The following is a 27,863-nucleotide window of genomic DNA, read 5'->3' on the forward strand; positions in this document are numbered from 1 at the left end:
ACGGCAGCGCGGCGTGTTTTGTGACTATACAGGCTCACATGAACCACGTAACCACCCTGCCGGCGAGATCAGAGAGTGTTGCAACTCTTCTCTCTCTATGGCTCTGGGAAACACATACCAGGTGGCTCCTCCCCCAACTGAAAAAAAGTTTAGCTTGTTTAAAATTACAACTGTGTCAATAAAGCGAATGCTTTACTGTATGCTCCTCGCTCTAACAGAGGACATGAATGTCGGGTCACCTATTTAATCCAGGAAGCAACCGCAAGTTCCATGTAGAGTAGCTGTCACAGGGGACCCCGCCCTCCTCAGTGGACCCCACCCTCCTTAGTAGACCTCGCCCTCCTCCTTAGTCCCGCCCTCCTCAGTCCTGCCCTCCTCCTTAGTCCCGCCCTCCTCAGTGGCCCCCCTCCTCCTCAGTCCCGCCCTCCTCAGTGGACCCCACCCTCCTTAGTGGACCCCGCCCTCCTTAGTCCCACCCTCCTCAGTTGATCCCGCCCTCCTTAGTCCCGCCCTCCTCATTGGACGGCGCCCTCCTTAGTGGACCCCGCCCTCCATAGTCCCGTCCTCCTCAGTGGACCCCACCCTCCTTAGTGGACCCCGCACCCCTTAGTCCCGCCCTCCTCCGTGGATTCTAATGAGGTCTGGTCTCCTCCTCAGCTGAGGCTTCTTCCCTTCTGGCTTCCTTCCCTTCGACTGCATTTCAGCAAACTAACATTTCTGTTTCTTCTCTTTTGACGATCACAGGTTTGCTGCTCATGTTTCAGCGATGACAATAAGCTTGTTATTGGTCAGACTCAAACAAGCGCCCCCGGGGTCATAAGGAGGGTCCTCTACAGTAACACTAAACGCGGTCCACCTGCACATGAACCAACTGGTCTCTGTTACATTTATCCCAAAGCTGTTAAGAGGGGCCGGAATTCAATATTCAAATGAGCAGTGAACACCAATATTTAAAATATGATAAATTACAATACATCCCCATATATTAATAAAACATAAAACTGAACCTAAACTCAATGAGAGTGCATTGATTCCTTAAAAGACAGCCATAAAGCAATCGGTATGGTCAGTGGACCGGAACCTGGTCATCAGGGGCTGGTCGGGACTAACCAGCACTGGCTCCATCAGAGCAAGAACTCAAAAGGAGGTATGAGGTTGTTTCTGAACCAGTGTCACCAGTCACACCACTACCCGGTGTGACTGCTGCTGTGATATTATATTGCATGTGGTACTTTATCCCTGAAATAGACAAATTGCCAATACTATAAAAAAAAATGATGTATAGATGTGTATGTATGGAAAATTACTATATTAATATTGTTCATTAAATAAAGTATTATTGCTGGTTATTTCGTTTTTTTGTGCATTCCATCATTTCATTGTAATATTTTCCATTGATGTTTTTTTTAATTTGTGTTACCAAATAAACACACTGGGACTTTTTCCATGAGAATGCTCTTCTCTCAGTGATTTCAAGAGGACATGCAACACTGCAAGATAGAGGTCCTCATATGTTGCCGGGTTTGTTCAAAGTGCAGGTCTGTGTTATGATTGTGCTACTACTCTTCTTAGAACAGCCCTCCCCACTGAGTGGAGTTAAGGGCCTAGCCCTCCCCACTGAGGGGTTAGGGTTAGGGTTAAGGGCCAAACTTCCTCCTCACTGTGGTCCTTCCACACGGTTGCCATGAAGGCCATGTTAGTCTCTCTGCCAGAAGAGACTAACATGTAGCTCCTCTGACGGCCTGAAGCTGGTTCAGAAAATGGTTCAGAAGCTGGTTCAGAAGAGACTAACATGTAAACGGCCTGTATCTGGTTCACAGTGGTTGAAGCAGAAAGTCTGTCACGATTCAAAGTCCACAGAATACTTTTTAATTTATTCTCACAATTCAAATCAAGTAGGTTTACCTTCACTTCTTAGAATCTCAGTGGTTAGGGTAATATGATTCAACTCCATATTATGGGATATCATTCGAGAGGTCCCATTTGACATTTATATTTGTATCAAAAGGTTCATAGTTGTTATAGGTAAATCCCCCAAACACTCTTGCAGTAACATTGGGCCACTTAACACCAACAATAGGATGTGAATAGAACGACAAACAAACCATATAAAAAGTACCTCATCGAATGAAGATATGGGAGATTTTTTGTACAGAATCTCACAGCAGTGCGATGTCTAGAAAAGGCAAAGCATTAGGTCTGGTCAGCAGGTGCAATTTCTGGCCTTGATTGCAAAGCAGTGTCTTTAGACACCAAGATATCAGATGTAATCGTCATCCACGGGCTCCCCGGGTGTGTCACAATGATGGAGGAAGAGCACCACCACCCTCTGGAACACCCCGCGCCTGCTCTGCCGCCGCTCAGAGATCTCCTCCCCGATCGTCTCCATGCAGATGTCCGCAGAGAGCTGGCCTTTGCGTCGTGGGGCGTATATGGTGGCTGGGAGGGAGGGAAAGAGAAATGAATGTGGTCACTTTGGTTACCATGGTCATGGGTCTCTTAAAACAACACAGTAATTAATAAAGGAATAACCTTGCTTATGTAACAATAATTACAAAATTATTAAAATGATTAATGATGAGCCATCATTTCTTAGTGAGACAATTGTCTATTTCGCAGTTATGTTGTAAATTCAGTTCCATATGTCTAATTCATACTTATAAGTCATCATTTTATAATTGCTTTTACAATACATACAATTCAAGTTTTCTAGTCTATTTAAAACCAACAATCCAAACAGGAAACTTCCGCCTTATTTATTGCCATGGTTTTACAAGGTAGTGCATTTCTCACAGATGTACTCACTGGTCTCATCCAATGGGAAGGCTTGAAGTACTCACTGCTCTCATCGTCCTCAAAGTCGTAGCGAGAGTATCCGTTTGAGTCGGCTGTCCTCAGGGTCCGCAGCCAGGGGAAGTCTGTCACCATACAGTAGGGGGCGCCGTCCACCACGCCTGGGAGAACAAGCACTCACAGCTTCACACTCCCATAGGAACCCCAACATTTGGAATTGAAAAGTGGCATTTCAGTCAGGGAAAAAGCATTTTCATATGCAGATTGAAAACAAGGGCACCCAGGATAAGAAAGAATTTGATTTAAATGTTCAATGATATAAATATCCATCTAGTTCATTAAAAGGAATGATTTGTATCAATTCTGCATTAAAATATCCCAAAACGACTAAACCTAAAAAAAAAAGGGAGGTTTTGTATTAATATTATCTCAATTGTTTCCATCAATGTTCAAAACAAGAGAAAGCCGTAAAGTGACGGAGACGGTAACGCCAAGACATCCAGTAGAGACCTAATGAAAGTACCATATTTCAATATCGATCTAGATCGATCTACTATGAGGTTGTACTCTTAACAATTGGCTCATGCCACCAAGCTATGCGGTGTTATTCACATATCCCATTTACTTGGGGGGACATTTTTTATTTGTATTTTTTTTTAGCCGTCAGAGGGAACGATCCTAAGCTATCGAGAGCATCCAGAACACAGACGTCAGTAAATACCCCCCCTTCTCACTGCACACACCCCTCCCGATGTACACATCAATTTGATCGGAATTATACAGTCTATGTGTGTCTATGTCAGTTCAACCTATATTACGCTATCCAGACCCCGGCCTATATCCAAATTTTTCTGACAAATTACTGTTGTATCGGCCTACACACAAAGGTGTACGACCAAAATCGGTCTGAGACTATTTTGCTGCGCATTGATTTGGCTTCGCTGTCACTATGCCGTTTAGACATACCTTTCGAAACATTTGTGACACTATCAATGATAACCATTAATAATAACAGGCTGCAACTTGGGTAATATAGTCAAATTCCATATTTTTATTTATAAAAATGCATTTATTGGAATGCTCTTGAATAGCACTAGTACTGCGGTGCAATTTCATTCAAATTTAGTGTTAGCATCAGTAGAGCTGATGAATGAGGAGGTCAATAAAACCGTTCAAATTATCTTGCTTTGTTATAACACACAATACATTTGTTGATTCATTCAAGCCAAGCAAAATCCTCTTACTTTGATAGAAGCGCGACAAGCAAGCCAGCACACCTCAATGATCAAATACTGGGTGGTTTACCTTCCAGGGTGTAGATGTCACGACCCCAGGGGTACCTTGGATTCTTCTTAACGTCCTCCTCAGTCCTCGTAGCCTCCGGAAAAAACTCATACTTGATCAGCTCCCTGGAGGCAGGAAGGGGAGGAGAGAAACACATCAGCATTGTTCCTCTAACCAATGAGCTGCTCTTGTTTGGATGAATGCAGCCAACCCTAGAAAACATAAAGGCAGCTAGAAAATCCCTCTAAAAACCAGCTAATAAGATCCCAAATTTCCAACCACCTAAATATTATTATCATTAAAAATTATTGGAAAAAAAATAGAACAATTAAATGAATCACAGATGCATCCAGTATTAGTACAATGACATTGTACAATCAGGGGAATCATCATCTCTTTTGATTGGTTCACGGTTGCCTGTCAATCACAGCGTCATGATGTAACCTTTGGGTTACCAACGTCACCGTTAAGACCCAATCTAAAGGGTAGTATTAAAAATACCTACATGCCTTCAATCAACATTCAAATTTATAACTAGCGTTTCAAATTAAGGAAGAAAATCGATTCTACATTATTTTCCATTCCATCATTATAAAAGACAATAATAATCATGACCATTGAATAAAAGAATGATCAGCACTGAAGGCTGATAAATATTATGTTTGCCATCCAGGATTAATATTTGAGAATACCATAACATAATTCCAGGGGACCATGTTGAGACTCACTGGCTGATGTTTGCTATGGTGTCCATCCAGCTTCGTATTCTGACCTTGTTGCGAATATTTGGAGGGTTGCTGAACTCATGGACTATAGCAATGTGGTAGGGGTAAGGACCCCGGAAAAGCAGACGCTCCAGGGCCAGAGAATCGATCTGAAACAATAAACCAAAAAGGTAAAAAAAAGGTTCTGAAATAAGGCAGAATAACGAGGTGGAACAGAAAGGTCAAAACGTTAAGAAAAGGGTTCTCAGAACATGATTAAAGTTTAAGTTAAGTTTAAGTTCAATGTGCTGGACAATACCCCTTCTGGGGGAGAAGAGCCACCGTTGGCGATGGGTGAGCCAACAGAGTCAGACCTCCGGTCCTCTTGGGCACGGGGATACACCGTAGACCGGGAGGCTACACTGACCTGCCTCACATCGAGAGCAACAGGAGTGTATAGAGAACGATGAGTCTCTGCTATAGATGGGTTTCATTGTTTTGTCTGAAGTGAATTGTGCATACAGTAACGTAATGTACTGTACAAACAGCACCAACTGTCCTCCAAATCTTGTCTTGCTTTAAACCCCCCTTGTCCAAACTATGACTGCAGTCGTACAGCTCACATATTTCTGTACCTCCACTAACATTCCTCGTCTATCATCTCAAACTGGAACTAACGAGAGGATGGAACGTAAACCAGAGGTGACCAGTCTGCGGAGGGACTCAGGCTGTGGTTATATGGGGGCCAGTAGAACTACAGTTATTTCATAGTATATGATATGGGGGCCTGTCGGACTACAGTTATTTCATTGTATATGATATGGGGGCCTGCCGGACTACAGTTATTTCATAGTATATGATATGGGGGCCTGTAGAACTACAGTTTTTTCAGAGTATATGTTATGAGGGTGATCATGATTCCTACAAGGGCTCAAGGCTAACATCTTCTACTGGGGGCACTAACCTTTCATTGGGCGCATCTCAACTCATTTTGTGGTGCCTCTTTACTATCCGTTATGTTGTATGTTGTAAGTCCTACCCTGAGTTTAGAGCCAAGAGCCCTTCTACGGTGGGGTCATATGATTCCCAGAGCCCTCCTACGGGGGGGGGGGGGGGGGGTCATGATACCCAGAGCCCTCCTACGGGGGGGGGGGGGGGGGTCATGATACCCAGAGCCCTCCTACATTGGGGTCATGATACCCAGAGCCCTCCTACAGGGGGGGTCATGATACCCAGAGCCCCAGAGCCCTCCTACGGGGGGTCATGATACACAGAGCCCTCCTACGGTGGGGTCATGATACCAAGAGCCCTCCTACGGTACAACAATGATAGAGGTCTGGTTCCTACCTGGTGCATGGGCCGCATGTAGATGATGCGGTTCCTCTCGGGGGGCATCCTCAGGATCTGGTCCAGGACCTGCTCCATGTCCAGCTTCTTGCACTGGGCGTAATCGAACCGGTTCACGATGGGAGCGCTCTCCACCCGCAGGTGTTTCAACACACGACACCGAGTCGCTGGGAGGAGCAGAGCCCCCCACCACACACACACTCAATAAGAAACCAGCATCACACTAATGGCATCATGTATGCTGTGCCTTTAAAAAATAGGTACAACGGGAAGCAGGCTTTGCATGGTCAGACCTGTGTAGGTAGGACCAGTCATAGTGTTTAAAACACACTCACCATGAATGAACATCATCTTGGGACAGTCCTTCAGCAGCAGGTCTGTGATGCCACAGTTGGTCAGCGTGAGGCCCACCAGGTTCTTGCCCTTGAGAGATAAGACCTGGGGGGGGGGGGGGGGGGACCGGAGTGAGCCCTCAAAGGCTCACCGGAGTGAGCCTTTGGGCTGCGTGTGTGTAGGGCCAAGGTTGTTGAGTTTGTTTCAAATTGTACAATGACATACATTTTTCAGCAGTTTATATAAACAATGTACTTTATAGCTTTATAAAGGCAAGTAGAGATTGGAAAAGTATAATATATCTATTAGTATTCTATATCCAGAGTTCACGAAGGCCCGGTGTTATTAACAGACCAAGTAAGAGCTGATAGACCAATCAGAGTGGGAGAAAGAACTAATAGACCAATCAGAGTGGGATAAAGAACTAATAGACCAATCAGAGTGGGAGAAAGAGCTGATAGACCAATCAGAGTAGGAGACAAGGCATTTTTACACTGCCCATGTTGATATTGCTGCGTTGTCTGCGTTACACAAGTTGTCAAAAGAGAGAGTAAGTAAAAACATTTAATGAGCTGATCAGACCAATCAGAGCATGAGAAGAGTCAACATTCCTTGCGGTAGTAGAGCAACAAAGGCTTTAGGTGCAGTTGTTGGTTCTTTTAAAAGGCGATGTACCATCTAGTTAGTTAATTGCTGTTCTGCACATCAGTGGAGGCCATCTTGGTTGTTCCTCTGAACAGTTAGTGTAAACCTGCCCCATGTTAGAGAACTGGTTGTGACTGGTCTGATCTGGGCCAGGTGGGCTAAACAGGTTGGCCTCAAGAAAATGCCAGAACTGAGCTTCCAGATTCCTCTGCTTCCTTGGATGATGGCAACGCAGCGAACAAAGGCAACATGGGAAAGAACCCCCGAGATTAACAATAACCCTGTCCGATCAGGAGGCTGTGTACTGGTTTAGAGGTGTTTGTGTACTGGTTTAGAGGTGTGTGCGTGTGTGTACTGGTTCAGAGGTGTGTGCGTGTGTACTGGTTCAGAGGTGTGTGTGTGTGTGTGTACTGGTTCAGAGGTGTGTGTGTGTGTGTACTGGTTCAGAGGTGTGTGTGTACTGGTTTAGATGTGTGTGTGTACTGGTTTAGATGTGTGTGTGTACTGGTTTAGATGTGTGTGTGTACTGGTTTAGAGGTGTGCGTGTACTGGTTTAGAGGTGTGTGTGTGTGTGTGTGTACTGGTTTAGAGGTGTGTGTGTGTGTGTGTGTACTGGTTGAGACAGAGGTGTGTGTGTGTGTACTGGTTGAGACAGAGGTGTGTGTACTGGTTTAGAGTCGTGTGTACTGGTTTAGAGTCGTGTGTACTGGTTTAAAGTCGTGTGTACTGGTTTAGAGGTGTGTGTACTGGTTGAGAGGTGTGTGTACTGGTTGAGAGGTGTGTGTGTACTGGTCAGGGGCGGTGCAACCATTTAAAACCACGTACCTTATGCCATGCAATGAGTTAACGGGAATCAGTTAGAGTGGACACATTAAATACTTCCAAAAAGTGTACCTATCACAGGCGGAACAACTTTACGAAGAGCCCTGGGGCCCTGGGGCCCTGGGGCATGGCTCATCGGCCATATTGTCAATTGAGGGTGAACGAGTCTGTTTGCTACGGTTGACGTCTGATGACAATCAAGGAGCAGATATGGTACCCATCATGCATTTGGGTACCATATCATGAATTTATTTGATTAAATACGAAAAGCAAGAACATAGATTAACAAAAAAAGTCACAATGTATTCCTTTACAAGATTATTTTTTTATAAACACGAGCATGTCGACCTCAACATAATCTTTAGAATTGGTAATACCTAGCAGTTTGACTTAACTGCTAGGCACGCAGACTAGCGTGTGCCAGGGCCGATGCCCGTTTGTTAGGAAGCCCTTGGGTTGATTGTGATTGTGCCAGCCTAGTATCAACTGGGCCGTTGTTTTATGGGCCTGTCAGACCAATCTATATATATATATTTTAAAAGTGTCTGCCCAAATAGCACGTCGGCCCACCGTGCAAAATGCCCGGTATGGCCGATGGCCAGCAAACCATGGTATTGGTTGAGAGGTGTGTTTACTGGTTTAGAGGTGCGTACTGGTTGAGAGGTGTTTGTACCTGTACATGGTCATCCTCTGTGACAGGGTCTGAGGTGCTGGTCGATTTGTCCGTCATTCGTTTCCTTCGTGTCGGGCGGGGTCGGGCTCTCGATAAGTCTGTAGGTGAAAAGCAATAAGCCTCAAACTTTAAGAATGTATACAGTAAAAAAGTGAAGAAAATGCCAGCCTACCATCAGCCCCTATACATTAAGCAATAGTCATTGCAAAACATTCATACATAATGAAATGTAAGAATAACAATACATTCAAATGTAATCAATGTCTAGGCATAGCTCACTCAGATCGCCTCCTAACTGCAAACAACCCATTTCGGGTCTTGCTCAGAAGAACCACTCAGTTGTATGATCAAATAAATTTGCAGTGTTTATGTTTGGCAAAAGGGAGATCCTTTACAAGGAAAATTGTACACGTCAACAAAAATATTTGGGCAAAAAACACTCAATAAACTAGACTAGAAAAACCCACAAACCTGCTTCAGCAACGAGCGGCACCAGGGACATGCGGCTGCGCGATCGTGTTAGCGGTCGTCTGGGGACAAACATGTCCTCCAACCTGTCCCCTGGTTGGTCAGATCCCCCCAGAGACTCAGAGTGGAGCGTCTGGCCCCCAGGACTGTTGGTCGTTCCTCTTGATGCTCCGCCGGTAGGCTGAGCTCCAGGCCCCGCCCCTCCACTGCGCCCCGCCCCCTGCTCCGCCCCCGGGCCCCCTGCCCCCTCACGCTCCGTCCCGTTGGTCGTTCCTCTGCCAACGGCTCCGGCCTGAGCCCGGTTGGTCCGGTCGGCGTCCCTCCCCGTTTCCGGACCGCTCTCCCCCCCCCGGGGTCTGCCCCCTGCAGCCCCCGGCCTCGCTCCGCGTCCACCCGTCCCTCCGTGTCCCGTTCCGGGGTCAGCGGAAGGTCGGGGGGGAGTGCTACCGTCCCCGGCCCCCCCGGCCGCAGGGCCCTGCTTGGCGACGCCAGCGAGCCGGTGGTTACCGCTCTCGGTGGCCGCCTTCATGTCAGCCTTGATCTGCTCGCTGGTCACCTGGCAGCTCTTCTCACAACAGCCCTCACCGGGCAGGGGGGGGGGCTTCACCGTGGGGGGGGGGTTCACCGTGGAGGGGGCCGCCGTGCTTCCCGCCCGCCGGAGGGGGGTCTTTCCTTTACCTGCAGACAACAAACCTAATTAGGACATTGAAGAGATTATCACCGTATGCTATAACCAAAACAACATGTCCATGGCAACACTGTTGAAACAGCATTTCAGGGTGCATTGTGATCGAGATGTTAAATAATGGACAACAGTCATTAATCCGTTACATTAAAATTAAGGACACAATTATCCCAATTATGTCTCAATTCCCAAATTCTATGCACCAAATCCTTTATTGCACAATATTGATGAGAACTTTAGATCAGATATTAAAGACAATGAAGAAGCCAGATAAAATAAACATGCCGTTATTATTATTATTTTTTTAATTCATTCTCAATAATGAAAAATAAATGTAAAAAAATGCATTAGCTAATTAGTTCCATGTGATGACTGATTAGTCTTGAGCAATGGGACTCTGTATTGATTTTTATTTTTTATTGAAGCATTAACACATTAGCCATGTCTTAAAATTGTTTGTTTTCATTCAAACTGTGCGAGGTCTCATGACACATCAGTGTTTTCACATTGTGCCTCCGTTGTCCCCAAACAGACCAGACTCACTGCTGGGAACGCTGCTGCGAGCAGGACCGACGGCTGGACAGGAGGCCGTCTGCTGGGGCCCGGGGCCAGCCGTCTGCCTCAAGGTCAGGCCTTCCTCCTCTTCACTGTCAGAGTCAGAGTTGGTGGGAGGCTTGCTGCCTGAGGTACATGTTGGCCTACTCTGCTGGACTAAACCACTCGGACCTGGGGATGGGGAGAAGATATGAAATACGTACAAAGTTAAGGTTGAACCAATTAGCAGTTGAGCAGAGTCACATATCTCTCTCAAACACACACACACACACACACACACACACACACACACACACACACACACACACACACACACACACACACACACACACACACACACACACACACACACACACACACACACACACAATGGAATAGGATAATCAGGTCAGTCCCATCCTATCCCTGAAACGTCCTTTCTTTCCAAATTCTGGTTTACGGGTTCTGGCGGGGGCAGACTCAGAGGTTCCGTCAAAAATACCAATGTGTAATCCCTTGGACCCGGGGGAATGGTGGATAAATCTGGCATCTCTAGCAGTCTTCAAAGGTTTTTACCTCATGCATAAGAGTAGGGATAGAGCTACTAGGGTTAGAGCTACTAGGGTCAGCACTACTAGGGTTAGAACTACTAGGGTGAGAGTTACTAGGGTTAGAGTTACTTGGGTTAGAGCTACTGGGGTTAGAGTTACTGGGGTTAGAGTTACTGGGGTTAGAGTTACTGGGGTTAGAGCTACTGGGGTTAGAGCTACTGGGGTTAGAGCTACTGGGGTTAGAGCTACTGGGGTTAGAGCTACTGGGGTTAGAGCTACTGGGGTTAGAGCTACTGGGGTTAGAGTTACTGGGGTTAGAGTTACTGGGGTTAGAGCTACTGGGGTTAGAGCTACTGGGGTTAGAGCTACTGGGGTTAGAGCTACTGGGGTTAGAGCTACTGGGGTTAGAGCTACTGGGGTTAGAGCTACTGGGGTTAGAGTTACTAGGCTCATAGCAGGGAGTAGTGTTAATGAACAGCGGCGGTTTCACCCCTGGCCTGTTCCATTTTGATCATGACCTTTTATTTTTATGAGCCAAGGTCTGAATCTCAGATGTATGAGTTGGATCCGTGGGGTGCAGGCAGGTCTGTAGTGGGACTCATGGTCTCAGGTCTGTAGTAGGGTCATCCCTCGATGCTCATGATGCAGACTGGCTCGCCTAATGGGGGGGGGGGTTGCTTTACTATGTACCACTGAACAATAAAACCCTGCACGCCCACAGCCACGTCCTGCCTCCAAACCAACAAATGCAAACGGACACAACTGTAAAATCAACTACTTACCAAGTGGACTCTGAGACCTACATGTTATAGCATATATTTTCCTATATTTCTCCATATGTTGCAATTATAACATTTGTCCTATAATTCCCTGCAATATAAAAACTTGCTCCTAGAAACTGCTTCCTATCCTTTGTTGCACTCAATGCTCAGTGCAATGTGCAAACCTCTCTGCCACCTCCTAGCCTGTCACATCAGCATCACTGTGCTGACTCAGTTCTGTGGCTACATACATGCTACCTCCATACAACATTTGGATAGGTAAGCTAGCAACCTTTCGCTACCAAGTTGCTTTGGATAAAACCGCCTGCTTAATGCCCTAAATGTAAATGTACCCCCATTTATTTGTTATAGCACGATGGCCAAGCTGGACAGCTAGTGATAAAATAAAAATTGGGGAAAGCTTTTATTTGAAATGTGACGTAATCATAAGCCCTTTGGCCACTGATGCTCAACTCCTAGCTCCCTGCATTAACTCCTTTAACCTGCAGCGTCTTTATTCAAGGAATCCGAATATATCTGTTATTTTAGAGCATTTCGCTGCATCCTCCTTCAGTGCTTTTTCCTTCTTAAATCTTGCCTTCTCGGCCCAACTTTTCTCCTTCTGCTGTCCTTCACTTCCAACACAATCTGTAAACCATTCCCAGGATACGGGTTAGTGCACCCTCTCTACCAGCCTGAACCAGAGTGGTCATCAGCTCCCCGATCCCACTCTGCCACTGGGAGAGATCCTCCCGCCTCCCCGATCCCACTCTGCCACTGGGGGAGCTCTGGGGAGATGAATCCTCCCGCCTCCCCGATACCACTCTGCCACTGGGGGGTTAGGGGAGATGGAGCACTATCTAAGGTCAAGTCAAGTCAAGTTTATTTATATAGCACATTTTAAAACAACAGTAGTTGACCAAAGTGCTGTACACAAATACAATATAAAAAACAAAACAAAGAACAAGAAGGCTTAATATTGCATATTAGCAACAACAATGAATAAGATAAAATAGAATCTTAATCTGTATTAAAAGCCAATGTAAAAAAGTGAGTCTTTAGTTGCGTTTTGAACTGGTCTATAGACTGGGCAGATCTCAGACTCAGGGGGAGACTGTTCCAAAGATTAGGAGCGGCCACAGCGAAGGCTCTGTCGCCTTTTGTTTTTTGTCTGCACCTGGGTACATCCAGCAGCATCTGCTGAGCTGATCGAATTTCTCTAGATGGAGCATGGATGCAGACCAGCTCTGACATATATTTAGGTGCCAGCCCATGTAGAGATTTAAAAGTAAACAACAGAATTTTGAATTTAATTCTAAAAACCACAGGAAGCCAGTGGAGAGAGGCCAGGACAGGGGTAATGTGGTCATATCGCCTTTCTCCAGTGAGGAGACGTGCAGCAGCATTTTGGACCAGTTGCAGGCGACGGAGCAGACATTGGTCCACACCAAAGTACAGAGAATTACAGTAGTCTAGACGGGACATTATGAACAGGTGAATGACTCTTTCAAAGTCCTTTGGTGGGAGATACGGCTTTACTTTCGCTAGGAGTCGCAGCTGGAAGAAGCTTGTCTTCAGGACTGAGCTTATTTGCTTGTTAAATTTAAAACCAGTCGAAAATAACTCTGAGGTTTCTGACAGAAGGGCGGCTGTAGGAGGCAAGGGGACCAAGAACACTGTCGATGTCATCCAGCAATTCGGATTTGCCAAAAACAATTATTTCGGTTTTATTATTGTTTAGTGATAGGAAGTTAAGTTCCAACCAGGTTTTCACATCTTTCAGACAGTTTGACAATGCATTTGTTGATTCTTTGTTTGATTTTAACGGCAGGTATATTTGTAGATCATCTGCGAAGCAGTGGAACGAAATGTTGTATTTTTTAAAAATGGAACCTAGGGGCAGCAGATATAGCGCAAAAAGAATTGGAGATAAAATAGAGCCTTGGGGGACCCCACAGACTAGTGGGGCTGCAGCTGAGGAGTACTGACCTAGATGAACAGAGAAGGTTCTCTTTGACAGATATGACTTGAACCATTTTAGGACATTTCCAGTAATACCAACACAGAGTTCCAGGCGGGATAAAATAATCTGGTGGTCGACTGTGTCAAAGGCAGCAGTCAAGTCTAAAAGCACGAGCGCAGCAGAGCTCCCAGAGTCAACAGTTAAAAGAAGATCATTAAATATTTTTTAAAGTGCCGTTTCTGTGCTGTGGCGTGATTTAAATCCAGACTGAAACTTTTCTGTTATGTCATTAAGATCCAGGTGTACCTGCAGTTGTTCTAAAACCACTTTTTCTAACACTTTAGAGAGGAAGGGAAGCTTAGAGATAGGCCTAAAGCTGGAGAGAACAGAGGGGTCGAGGTTGTGTTTTTTTATAATTGGCTGGACTATAGCATGTTTAAAAACAGATGGAACACAGCCTGAGGAAAGGCAGGTGTTTATTAACGTTAAAATGTATGGGCCAACAGTGTTAGACACGTCTTTCAGTAATCTGGCAGGAATACTGTCTAGCGGATATTGTGAAGGTCTCAATTTTGTAACCACCTGCGATAGCTCAGAGAGCGACAGTGGGTAGAACTGCTCGAAGACAGTAGGGCATACAGGAGATGCCGCTGGATCTACGGTGGACAGAGGAGGTGAAGATTTGATTGCAGAGATTTTATCGATAAAGAACGCAAGAAATTGTTCACATAAAGGGAGTGATGGCACAACAGCAGGAGAGTTGCAGGGATTAATGAGATTTTTTAGAGTGGCAAAAAGAACCTGGGGCCTATGGCTGTTTTTGGACACAAGGTTGGATATGAATTGGGTTTTCGCAGATTTAACGGCTTTCTGGTATTTTGCTAAACTTTCTCTTAAAATCCCAAGGGAGACATAGAGTTTGTCCCTCTTCCATTTTCTCTCGGCACGCCTACATGTGCGTCTGTGAGTACGAGTGTAGTCATTGAGCCACGGCTCAGTGACAGGTTTGGGGCGTCTATCTTTAAAAGGTGCAATCAAGTCCAGAATATTAGAGCAGGTAGAATTAAAAGAACTGAGTATCTCCTCCGCAGATATATTTTCTAAGTCACTTGTGGGAGGCATAGAGTCAATAAAAGCGACGGAAAACTGTGACACAGTCAACGGATTCAGCGCGCGCAGGCGGCGCGCGCAGGCGGCGCGCCGGGGCGCGCGTTGAAGCCTGAGCGCCAGGCAGAGTCAGAGTGAACATCACCGGTAAATGGTCTGAAATCGGCACATCACAAATTTCACTAATACACACATTTAAGCAGTCGGGGCAGTAACGGACTGTTTGAGGTTAAAAGAGTCAATGAGATTCAAGAAGTCTTTAACTAAGGGCCGGGAGTCGCAACACACATGGATATTAAAATCGCCTATGATTAATAAGCGATCTGTGTTCAAGACAATTCCCGCCACAAAGTCATAGAAATCCTGGATAAAATCATTATTAAACTTCGGGGGACGGTAGATCACAGCACATAGAACAGGAGGTTGAACATGTATCTCGAAGAGTTGCAGTTCAAAGCTAGAAAAGCTGTTTGACGGAGTTTGGCGGCAGCGGAAGCTGGATTTAAAAACTGACGCCAAGGTCACTTCCTGTAAGGCTATAGCCCCCACATTGGTAGAGCTACAGGTCATTTATGCCGCTTTTCCACTGCATGGTACCAGCTCGACACGACTCGACTCGACTCAGCTCGCCTTTTTTGCGTTTCCACCGCGAAAACATGGTATCTGGTACCTGAAGTGGCTGCTTTTTCTAGTACCGCCTCGCTCTAGGTTCCAAGCGGCTGAGCCGATGCTAAAAGGTGACGTCGGCAGAGGGCCGGCCACTGATTGGCCAGAGAGTGTGACGAAGTCACGAGAGCGACATGGCAACCATGCTGGTAACAGCCATAGCAGCGCCGCAGCCAACATTTTCCACTTCTTCAACATGCCAGCTAATAATACGAACACGAATACCATCGCATCGATGTTCTCCATTGTTGTTATGTGGGTTCTGTCCATGTGTGGGTTACGTAGGTGTTGTTTGCGTCGCGTACAAAAATACGTCACGGCCCTTTCGCGCAGCCGACCCCGCCCACGTCCCGGAGGTACTATTTGCGGTGGAAAAGGACCCGCGCTGCTACCGTGTCGAGTCGTGTCGAGTCGTGTCGTGTCGAGTCGAGCTACATGTGCGGTGGAAAAGCGGCATTTAGGCCCTCTCTACATAGAGAGCCCAGGTCTCTAGCTGACTGCCCAGGGTCCTTGACCCCTAGATACATCCCTTCCTGTCGGATCACTTGTAGACCTTAATGGGCTGAAGCGCTCTGGGCTGAAGCGCTCACATGCACATGTTCCAGCAAATCCATGTTCCAAAGTCTTATTTTTTTTTCTTCAATTGTTACCCTTCATTATAGTGACATAGACAGGAAGGTGTGAGGGGTAGACGGGAGGACATGCAGCAAAGGACCATGGCAGGAATCAAACTTCCATCGCTGCGATCAGGACTGTGCCTTAATTGTACGTGCTCTTAAAAACAAAAAGGCTTCTTAATCCATTATTTTCAGGGGTGGGACGGACAAATGCAGACTGGATTTCATTTTTAAGAGTTTTAAGAGACTTATTATTATTACCTACACCCATGCCAAGATCTATCAATGTAACCCATCATAATTCAATTGATGTATAGGTCAAGCAGTTGGTAAAGGCTCACTGGTGATGGATGGGTTCTGACGTCCACAGAGTCAGATCGTTTTGCTTCTACTGGCAAGTAGACGCAATCAAATACTACTAAATACTAACAAGTGAAGTTGCTTTACTTCTAGCCTACATGTGAATGACGCAACAAATTTAGGCTCTATTCAAGCAGGCATTGTTGACGGATATATTTTTGTTTCATTTTATAGACTACTTATTGTTAGTCGCTTGCGACCAAAGGATCAACTTATTGCTAAAACATGAGTAAAATGCATTCATGTGCTACAATGACCACAACTGTCCAATACAAAAGTCCAATGAAAGACGGCCCCGTTTACACGAGGACACTTTCGGGTAAAAACGACAAAATATTTTATCGGAAGTGACAATATGAAACCACCCTCCAGAGTGGAAAACTTGAATACGCTCCGCCGTAGCGTTTCCGTCTACACTGCCAAGACACAAAACTCTGCTCAGATCTGCTCACTTCGCGTACACGTTTACGTCACAAACATGCCCCAGTACAGGGAAATAAACAAACGTGTTGGATTATTTCCATGTGTCGGACCGTCAAGCTGCTCTGGCAGCTCTAATAAACTTACAGGAGTCTTTCCACGAAATGTACGGGATATGTACAGATAGTATTATTGAACAGAGAAGGATCTGTAATTATGTTTTGGTTTTCACGGCGCAGATAAGAGAAGTAGGAAGATTCTACGCATTCGCTCAGACATGGCGTTGTTGTGTGAGTGTATCACAGCACCACCTAGCCGCCTGACATGCATACCCAATTGAATTCCACACACTTTTGCGTCAACATATGCACGCAGATTTCCTCCAAAAATCAGATCAGACCGTAATCATGTAAACGCATCCTTAATGCATAGAAAGCTCAAACTAAAATGTAGCCAAGCTCATGCATTGTACTCAATACTAAAAAACAAAGTTGAACTCAAAGTGTGTATTTTTTTTCTCTATTTGTCCAATGCCTGTCAGAAGCATGTTTAGTGCAAACTCTTGCAGCAGTGCAGTACGATGTAGCATCTACTGGCATCTTAGTGTCACTACAACATAAAAAAGTCAAAGAGTTTGGTTCCAACAAGTCCCATTTCAAGATCAGTCCGTTTCATCTTGCCTCCCAACAGTCTGTGGTTGCTGCATGAATGATACAACAATGAAAGCTTCAACTGTTGCGTACCACATACGGCCCCCTCTGGTCACATGACAAACTCCTACTTTATGTACAGGGACAAGGTTGTCCATCACAGTCGTTTGTTAAAGACAAACGGTTTGCTTCTATCTGGATGATATCTAAGGTCTGGAGGATCAGGAAATCTCAGGTCTCATTATTGCCCGATGACCCCGGGCGCCATACCTGCTTGCTCCTCGTCAATAGGGCTAGCTGCTGCTGGTACTTCTGTGAGGTCACCTGCTTTGGTGTGTCCTGAAGAAATATTCAAGTCCTCCATTGGCACCTCCTCCTCCCCGCCCAGCTCCATGTGGGGCCCCACCTCCACACGCTCCTCCATCACCTCTCCTCCCTCCTCCGCCTCCACACGCTCCTCCATCACCTCTCCTCCCTCCTCCCCGTCCACCAAACCATTCACCTCCAGCCCCTCTGTGGACAAGACATCTTACACTTTAATTCATAGACGAAGAACCTTCAGACGGGCTCCTCTCGTCTGTTGCTTTAGGAGAACATTCCACTGTTCTACAATCTGACAATAGAAAGGCGGTGAACGTCTTTAGAGTCTATGGAGAGATGTGAAGCCAGGCCTGATAACGGCTGTGCAACAGTCGTGTAACGTATGTGTTACGGTCGTGTAATGGTCATATAACGGTCATGTCACGGTCATGTAACGGCTGTGTAACGGTTGTGTATCTGACGGGTCTCGAGTGTGCGCCTTGCCGTTGTGCTGGTGTGGGCGTGGCGCTCGTTGGTTGTAGATGTTGTTGTTGGCGGCAGGTGGAGGAGCAGGAGGAAGGTGGCCATCATTGTTGTCGTTGTTGTTGTTGTTGTGATGATTGTTGTTGTTGTCATTGTTGGAGTTCTGATTGCTGACGAGAGCTGAAGAAACACCAATACCAGTTCCTGCACTCAGGCCCACCCTGGCACAACCCTAACACACACACACACACACACACACACACACACACACACACACACACACACACACACACACACACACACACACACACACACACAATTATCATCATATAACCAAACATGTGATAAGAAAAAAAGTAAATCATTGATGTCGACATATAACAATCCCCACTCGGGCTGTTATTGTTATCTGATCACAACCGTGTCTCCGCACAAAACGTGGGCTCATCTTTAAAGCAAAACAAATGTGCGGAGTCCAGGGCCCCGTTTCCCGATAGCGATGGACCCACGCTCGTACGATCATTCTCATTTCTTAAATTTCTTTGGAGCGTTTTCCGAAACTCCTCTTAACATGAACGCGCATTCACTGCACTCACGACGTTTGTAGGATTGTAACTGTCTACTGACACGGTGCTGAAATGGGTTCCGTAGGAGGGGGAGACGCAGAAATGTTGCAGGAAAATGGGGTAAAAAAGCGTTAAAATATCTCCCCATCAAGGCCAACAGCAGAGTAGCCTACAAAAAGAATAGACTGCAATAATATCAATGCTAAAGATATTAAAACACAATTGATTAGGCCTAGGCCGATATCAGTCCTAATCCTGAATGCCCTGTGCGTACATCTTTTTCACGGCATTTTCCCACCTGAAATAATTTCATAATACAAAAATCAAAAATAGCTTGTGTGACAACTACATTTATCTTAATGTGCCGATTTCTGAAACATGCTTTGCGCAGCAAAGAGAGCCAACTATATATGATTCCGGTTCCATTGATTGGCGTGCACTCTCTAGTCTAGAATATTTGTAGACATTAAAAATGCAACGTTCCATTCATTCATTATCATTCAAACGCAGAGGCTAGGCATTGACACACGGCTATTGCTGATCCGATTAGGAGAGGTTGGTCTAGATCCTGCCCATATTGTTGGGCAGGATGATGTAGGCTATAGCCTAGGTCTTTTTACACTGCCAAGCCAGTTCGGTTGCAGCTTGGCACACCCGGCGATATCACCTTCTTATCTCAAGTTTCCAGTGTAAAACCGAGGGGGTCAAATCCCCCGTTCGTCAAGGCGCAGGCTTTCTTGGTTCACTGGAAAAGGCGGGGCTGCACACGGAGTCTAGACCTTTTTAGAATAATTTGTATTATTGCAAACTCCTGAATGTTTAAATTTTTTTATGAATGAAGACACCCGCATGCAATTATGAGTTCACGTCTGAATGTAGACTACAAACGCGATTAACTATGGTCAGGGATGTTCGTTACTGTCTCCAATAAATAGTGAACTTCATCACAGCCTCACCGGAGCGCCTACAGTGCTTAATGCAAACAATCGCAACAAAAAACGCCTACAGAAATTGCTGCAATAAATTATGTTGTTCTACTTCTAACATGCCTCCATCTTTGCTGCTTAAATCTAACAGTAGTCTTTGAGTAATATGTCGATAGTAACCACTGTTTTTGGTTTGCGCCAGCTGGGCATTCCGTGGTATTGGATGTGTTTTAATAAAACGCATCCAATACACGGAATGTCCGCTGGTGACGCCACTGAGGCTATAGTAGGCTAACGATGCGCATAGCATCCTACGTGTACCCCTGGAGTCCTCGTCAGCAACGAGCATTTTCACCAACGATGCTTTCGGGAAACGGTGTGAAAACTGTACGATGCTCGCACGACGCACTTCGCGATCCACTTAGGCTAATGATGCTTTCGGGAAACGGGGTCCAGAACTCTGTCTGTCTGTGTGTCTGTCTGTGTGTCTGTCTGTGTGTCTGTGTGTCTGTGTGTCTGTGTGTCTGTGTGTCTGTGTGTCTGTCTGTTTGTACCTTGGGAGGTTCTCTGAACATCTGGTCAAGGCAGATGAACTCCAGACTTGGTAATAATTCTATAAACTGGGAGAAGGAATCCAACTTAATGGCGTGACAGCGAACCAGAGTCAGATCCACCAGCCGGCTCCACCTCGACTGGTCTGAGGTCAGATAAGAGAAACAACGTAGGTGCATGAAACTAAGTATACTTGAAGAGAATGCATGATCAACAAACAGGGAGTGTATTGTGGTACATTTTAGTGCTTCCCTACCTGTGATCCAGTGGTGAGGGTTGTGCAGATGCGGGCAGTTGTAGATGAGCAGATACTTGATGTTGGTGAACACTTCATTGACCGCCTTCATGCCGATATCTGTGATGATGCCGGGGTTCTCGACAACATCAGCCAAACCATACTTCACAAGCTCAGAGTGGTTCATTTTACCTGAAAAAAAGTTCATCAAAAGAACCATGGATGGTAAATCAGGGGTTAAACATATCAAATAATGAAAAGGTAAATAGGTGTTTAATTAGGGTTTCTGGTCAATTCAGTAATGATACATTTCTAAATGACTCACATTGCAGGAGGAACTCATCCACGTATCCAAGGTGCAGTGTTTCAAACTGGGGGAACTCCAGTTCAGCCATCTTAAGAGCGGAGAACACTCCGTCTTTGGTGAGAGAAGGCTGAATGCGCACTTCATGAAGCCTAGTGGATGTTCAACAGTGGATCCAATATTACTAAACAGCTAATCTAAATCTCTGCATTTTGCAATGAAATGTAGCATTGGTGTTCTTACTACCTGCGAGCAGCAGTGATAATGAGGTAGCCAAGGTCTACTTCTAGCGCATTCTTACAAGCTCCAAAGACTATGGTGTGAAGATTTCTAAAGCCCCCTGAAAGTACAAAACAAACTATGTTGTTAACAGGGTACCCAAGCTACCACAGGAAACTACACGATAGCCTGAACAATAATTATAATAAGTTGTATACTCAATAGTAGGAATCACAGGGTCCCCCACCATACCCATAATATTGTGATACAGTGATAATCAATAAATTGTTAGGGTTAGCGATGAATACAAAATTACTGTATTTTGATCTTTATTCACGGCCAAAAGTGAGGTTTTTCAGCGACTCGTCTTTGGTTCGTTAACTTTGGTTCCAGTCTCCCTAATTCGTGTGTTCAGCACCACCTGGAGGAGTAATGGAGAAGCGACGCTGGGAGCAGGGAAATCGGTTTGGAGGGCCTTTTTTTATTCATTAAACTTTAAAGTATCAGTATTTGGGTGAGTGGCGGGGGTTCGACCAGTAGAGCGCATTCCATTTAGGCCCAGTCCTCACCGCAGCGACCCGGGTTTGATTCCTGCCCTGGGCCTTTGCTGCCTCCGTTTTCTCTGTCTCTAGACCTTCCCATCTAACTCTATGACTAGTACTAGTACTACTAGTACTACTACTCTATGACTAATAAATCTAGGATCAACCTACATTTTTCTTTACATTCTTGCTTACTCAGGTTAAGAACAGTTCAAATGTCCTTTCAACTATTCTGGTCTGCAGACCGGCATGGTGCAGAGGCAACCTTACATCATACACAACTGCCACACAATGTTTCTTCTTCAAAATCCACTTACATTGTGGATTACAACTTCTTTGCTGTTTCAGTCCGACAGTGATACTTTGGTATTCTGCCCCATGATCTGTTTGTATTGCACCCTCCACCCTACACACTCAAGGCCTAGGGTTAGTACCTATTGTAGTACTTAGGGTGTCCTGAATGTGGCCTCCGAAGCCCTTCGTGACTCTAAATGATTAAGGGTTATTCATTAAATAAATTCAGTGACCTGTGTTTACACAGTGATATTTTTAAGTGGGAAAATGCAAAAACAAACAACAAACTTAGCAAATTATGTTACGTCAGAAAAGTTGTGCTGTCCGGGAGTTCGTTCACCGTCAATATAGAAGAAAACTGGATGTCTTATTATGCATTACCGATTCTCTGTAATACATGACAATACATCAGTCAGAACCGTTGGTCCCATGCAGCCCAGTCCCATCGCTGCCATAACATATGACAAAACAAACAAATTAGGAAGGAACGCGGTGTGAAAGCCCCTAAGGGAATCTTAAATATTTAAGGTAAACAGGACAGACCGGCCCTACCTGATCTCCAGCTGTCCTCCACCACGTGCTGGATAAGCCCCCCCAGGAAGGGGACTCTGACCAGCTCCAGCTGCTCCAGGTTGCGGGCCGAGGCCAGGCCGGTCACCAGGGGGACATACTTCAGCGAGTTGGTCGGCCCCGCACAGTTACGCATCACAAACGTTCGAAGGCCAACACAGAGGAAGTCTTTAAATGGTTGCGGTTTGGTGAGACGCACCCATTTCAGGTAGAGGTGGCGCAACATCGACACACAGGGAATTTCTGGGACGTTTACACCTAGGAAAAAAATAGACAAATAAAATACAATAAAAGATTATCTGCTGCATTGCCAACTAAAGCTTTATCTGCTAAATAATCACTGACCACAAAGCATCAATTACATCTAGATGTAATTATTGAACATCCGATTGGATAAATGGTCTATATAATATATAATTATTACATGGCTCTTCTCAATGCCGTGGAACGCTCCGTTCACTTGCATGGGCCCTTCACAACTTCGGGCAGTGAATTATATTTTATAATTCACTGTTGCTAAGTATAATTGACCGCTGTCAATCACAAAGGATTTTTTGCCTCTAATGACGTCTATCGTATCACTCCGCAAGTAGTCCGCTAACTTGTCAACCCCAGCGTCTTCGGTTGCTAAGCGACGTCAACGTCTTTGCCAAACTATTACGCTACGAATGCTGGTTACAAATACATTTTTAAAAGACACACCATGAAGTTATTTTTTCGTTTAGGCAAGTAGCTGTGTAATAAGCGGGATAATGTATAGAACGTCGCCGGTCATTATCGAAAATAAGCCACTTCAGGGCGAGGCAAGACACCGACAAAGGACCGGCGTTCTCTACATTATCCCTTACTTATTGCATAAGCATCAGAATAGTTGTTATAAGAATAAGTGAATCCAAACTTGTGGACTGCATTCTACAACTCACCCACTAGGTGCAGTGTCTGGATCTTGGCAGTGATTGGGATGGCCAGTTTGTTCTCTGCAGGAATGGGGAATGCACCGTTTCTATTGCGAAATTTTCCCAGAATGTGGACCTGTGGCATGTAGTTCCATATGGCTTCCACCAGCTCCAGGTGGGACGTCTCTACACCCTATTACAAGACCAAATTTTAGAAATTCATCATTATATTTGCCTAAACAAAATCTGTATTTGACAGCAAGCGATTTAGATGCATCGGTAAGCATGTGAATAAAGTATGTTTATTAATATCACTACAGACTCTTTCAGATTCTTTAAGATTATTATATTTTCATCTACATTTTCCCCCTAATCTTGTAACACTTGAATATTGAAAATTAAGAAATTAAACTATTTTCTGCAAATCAGTATGTGAGTAATGCAATGGCCAATTGAGACAAATAATTAATTAATTATCAAGCCCCTCAAAATGGTGCAGCTGTATCATTGACAGAAAGCATTAGTTATATCCAGTGGTGTAGTCTATTTTATTGTAGTGGGTATACTGTGATGATTCCCTCCCAGCCTCCTACAAACCCGTCCCACCGGTAGGTGTACGTGTGTGGCGCTTATGGGGTGTCGCACCACACTCACCCGCTGATTTAAGAGTATAACGATTATCAACAATCATGGAAAGCTGAGTAGGTCTATCAGTTTTAATAACAGCATGAACAAATAGAAGACAAAAATGAAAAGTTGTCCTTTGTATGTCTATAGTAGCAATAGCACATGCTAAACAAGGACAAAATCTACTCAAAATAATTTAATGAACTGTTTACAACCATGGCTAACCAGTGCATGAGAAGGAGATGACAGGAGACTAATGTTTCACTCTTTCAATTGCTCTAATTTGAGCTCTTACTGTTGTTATCTAACATACCATACAGTAATTGAATTGTGTAAAAGTGTGAAATTACTGCACCTAAAAAATGACCATGAATTAGCTATACTCTCATTTGCATAATGATTAACATTATGAATTTCAATTGTGTATACCAACTGTATGTTGGCTGACATTTAGCTAACTTTTTTTCCCTCCACTCTATAACCAAGGATGCCTGTTTTTAAATTCCCTAGCCTGACACCCAGTCCGAAAGGCTGGCCAGGGGTTCTCATCTAAAAGTAACAAGGAGATATAAAGTGGGATTAAAACATTGTCTTCTGTTGACTACTTGTTATGTGGTTTACACATTAATATGGGAGGACTGGACACACACACGCACACACACGCGAGAAGGAGGGGCTCGGCCCGCCAACTAACGTGCAGAGATGCAGGGGCAGCTTCGCGCTTCATAACAGAGACAGGGCAGAGCGCGAGCGCGCAGGGGGAATTTTATGAATGGTGAAGGAGATAACTTCACCTGCTTAGAGTATTTTATTGCAGTTATACCCAACCGGTATTTGCGAAAAATAAAAACAGAAGTGAAAGATCTGTCACAACTCCATTGATACGTATCCGTGCACATTTTTAAGTGGGTATACGCAAATCCTGGTGCGTTCCTAGTGGGTATACGGCGTATACCTGCGTATCACGTAGACTACACCACTGGTTATATCACAACTATTTTATTCTAATTGCCTAGCAAAACCATACTTAACCATCATGTCATATATAATTGTATTGTATTTACCAGGAGGTTTGGGCAGGCTTGTAGGGCCTCCAACACCCCGGGAATACTAAAGGCCTCGTATCCTCTGACCCGCCTCCGCTCCAGGTAGCGCGGATGGAGACCGTAGAGCTGCTCCAAGTCGGGCATCTTCTTTAGCAAGAAGATGAAGCTGACGTCATTGAAACCTATAAGAGATAAAGATAACGATTGAATAGATGTCTGCAAATCATAAAACGGAACATTTCATTCTTAAATATTGACTGCTAGACATGAGAGTGTTCTAGAGTGTTCCGCAGGAAGTCTTTTCAGAGTATATCTTATTTTGATAATGTATAGACGGATATGGATTGTTTATTTTCCATTTTGTTGTCATCATCTGTAACTTTAAAATTATGAATTATTCTGCAGAAAATCATTAAAAGTTTAGGTAGATCCGAGTGTGTGTGCTGTGTTTAGCATACCTATAATTGAGGCTATATATTTATTAATGCACAAAATAAATAAAAAGATTATATGCATATATATATATGCATATATATATGTTAAGTGGCACATGTACCTATATATATAAGCTTTTTGTATTTTACATAAAATGTTCATCAAGACAATTGTGGACCCAATACAGCCGTTATTTAGGACCATATAGGTACTTTAAAAGGGAGTCACAGGCTGAATCTATCTGGGTTCCTGAGAGTGAAATAGTCCAGTCAGTCGAGTAAAGATCAATTTGATAAGTTAACCCCTCCCTATCAACCTAACTCCATTTAATTTATGAAACAATTATTGTTAAAGCATTAATATAGTCTGGACAATCAGTGTTTGTCACTAGAATCATAAAAACACTACCATCGCACATGCAGAAGAGATGTCAGCACTGCTTGAAAATAGAAACCACAACTAAACATTTACTTATGTGTCATGGTAGGATGAGTATTAGCCAATAATGGCTTTAGTAAGGTGTTAGCAGCACTTGCCTGAAGGCATGTACTCCCACCAGTGGCTGGCACAGAGGTCCATCACTTTGACCACACGGAGGTACAGAGTGACTGCCTCTCTGAGCTTTCTGGACAGACACTCCATGCACATTATGTCTTTCATGGGGAGGTACCTACACACATAAGTAAAGCGATAGGGAGCAAAAATTAATGATACAAAGATGCTACAGGTAAACAAAATAGAATAATTCAGAATATTATAGAAGGCCTATGATCAGATTCTGAAAATGTACCTAAAGACGTGACAGAGGACCTCATGCGACAGCTCGTTGATGTAGTCTTTAGGCTCATCTTGTCTGAGGAACAGCTCACGAGCATTGCTTGAGCCAACAGGCTGAGTCTTAGTCGACTTTCTCCGTGGACCCATCCCCTTTGGATAGAGGACGTAAATCACACTGTAAACATAAAACAAGTGGATTGAAGGTTAGACAGATATAAATGTGAATAGGGCCAATGTCTCTCAAAGTCTCATAATTTATATTCTTCATTATAATTTAAACATTGCCCCAGATTTGTATTTACCTACAATTACAACATACTACTAAACATACTAAAAGTCTGCACTATGGCCGTCCTATCCCCAGGTTCCATTTGAGCCAAAGTAACTTCATGACTGCTCAAATCAAACCACAATGCGAGCAGCAGAGGAAGTAGAGTTGGCTTATAATTCAAAAGTAGTGGCAACTTGTGACAACTGATCGCCATGGGTTGTACAGTATTGCTTCAGCGTAAACCAGAACAGCAATTGATAGCACATAGCAGCAATAATGACAAATAAATGCAATGGTACTGGGTAGGTCTTATAATAACACGTACGTACATACATACATACATTCATATGTATGCATACATTCATATGTATGCATACATTCATATGTATGCATACATACATATGTATGCATACATTCATATGTATGCATACATACATATGTATGCATACATACGTATGCATACAATACATACGTATGTATACATACATATGCATACATACATACGTATGTATACATACATACATACATACATACATACATACATACATACATACATACATACATACATACATATGTATACATACATACATACATACATATGTATACATACATACATACATATGTATACATACATACATACAAAGAACACTTGGTTTTAAAAATATATACAAAATACAAATCTAGCCACCTATTATATAGTGAGGCTAGATGGGGATTGTCTCATGATGCCATGCTAAATACAATAGTGGTCGATAAGATTTAACATCGATTTACAGAAGGTAATGCAAGATATGAGATATAAAAAGGTAAAGGGAAGACATAAAAGCCTAGAGAGCCTTTCACGACACAAAGGCATTGAAGACAGTAGTCTTCCTGACTAGCTAACCCGCCGAGCTAAGAAGCTTGAGTCCAATACTCCATTGAATCAGAGACGAATATCATCCAAGTGGTTTAGAACCACATCATGTGTGACAGTGAACCGGTTTGATTGTTCCGGATCCAGAGATTTGTTCTCATCGCAGAACTGACGTTTCAATGCTAGCTCTACTCTGTTAGCGTAGCAGTGTTCACCAAACTACTAGTTAACTACATCAGTCAACTAGTTGAGGACTGGAACACAAGCATCTCCGGCCAAATGCTCAACCTGACACGTCCCCTCATACCTGATAAACGAGTCGGTCCAGCAGGGACACCTTAATGAGCCAACATTACGTTAGATAGCCTGTAAATAACCAGCAAAAGACCCAAGTTAAACCAGTCCCAAATCAAATCTGGCATTTTTTTTAGAAGTGTGAATGTTTTTAGTATTACCTTTAATCCATGCTGCGTGTCCAGTCAAGGATTTAATGAGCGGTCATACTCCACAAACAAAGAATGCAACTCTGCACATAAAGTCGAAACCCTGCAAAGTGATCATCGGCTGTTTACTACAGCACT

General features: G+C 44.3%; 1 protein-coding gene across 1 annotated transcript; it reads right to left on the reverse strand.

The window, feature by feature from the left end:
• Nucleotides 1-650: 650 nt before the first annotated feature.
• On the reverse strand, nt 651-27,863 carry fbxo38 (F-box protein 38). The gene is made up of 22 exons (XM_056601154.1): nt 27,738-27,863; nt 27,590-27,648; nt 26,169-26,330; nt 25,915-26,048; nt 24,962-25,125; nt 23,298-23,463; nt 22,357-22,632; nt 20,996-21,089; nt 20,771-20,901; nt 20,467-20,637; nt 20,213-20,355; nt 18,188-18,398; nt 17,654-17,896; nt 10,298-10,480; nt 9,073-9,747; nt 8,602-8,699; nt 6,464-6,566; nt 6,129-6,295; nt 4,806-4,951; nt 4,099-4,202; nt 2,841-2,954; nt 651-2,439 (listed from the first exon to the last, which is right to left on the reverse strand). The coding sequence occupies exons 3-22, from the start codon at nt 26,300-26,302 to the stop codon at nt 2,261-2,263; spliced, it is 3,636 nt and encodes a 1,211-aa protein (XP_056457129.1). The 5' UTR covers nt 26,303-26,330; nt 27,590-27,648; nt 27,738-27,863; the 3' UTR covers nt 651-2,260.

This window comes from Gadus chalcogrammus, chromosome 10 (genome assembly GCF_026213295.1).
Source record: "Gadus chalcogrammus isolate NIFS_2021 chromosome 10, NIFS_Gcha_1.0, whole genome shotgun sequence".
Taxonomy (NCBI): domain Eukaryota; kingdom Metazoa; phylum Chordata; class Actinopteri; order Gadiformes; family Gadidae; genus Gadus; species Gadus chalcogrammus.

Excerpts from the sequence above, each read along its gene's own strand:
- fbxo38 (XM_056601154.1), bottom strand. The coding sequence starts at position 26,302 with ATGGGTCCACGGAGAAAGTCGACTAAGACTCAGCCTGTTGGCTCAAGC. Across the intron at positions 20,902-20,995 it reads ATTATCACTGCTGCTCGCAG|GCTTCATGAAGTGCGCATTC; the intron begins GTAGTAAGAACA and ends AACATCCACTAG. Across the intron at positions 20,356-20,466 it reads CCCTCACCACTGGATCACAG|ACCAGTCGAGGTGGAGCCGG; the intron begins GTAGGGAAGCAC and ends ATCTGACCTCAG.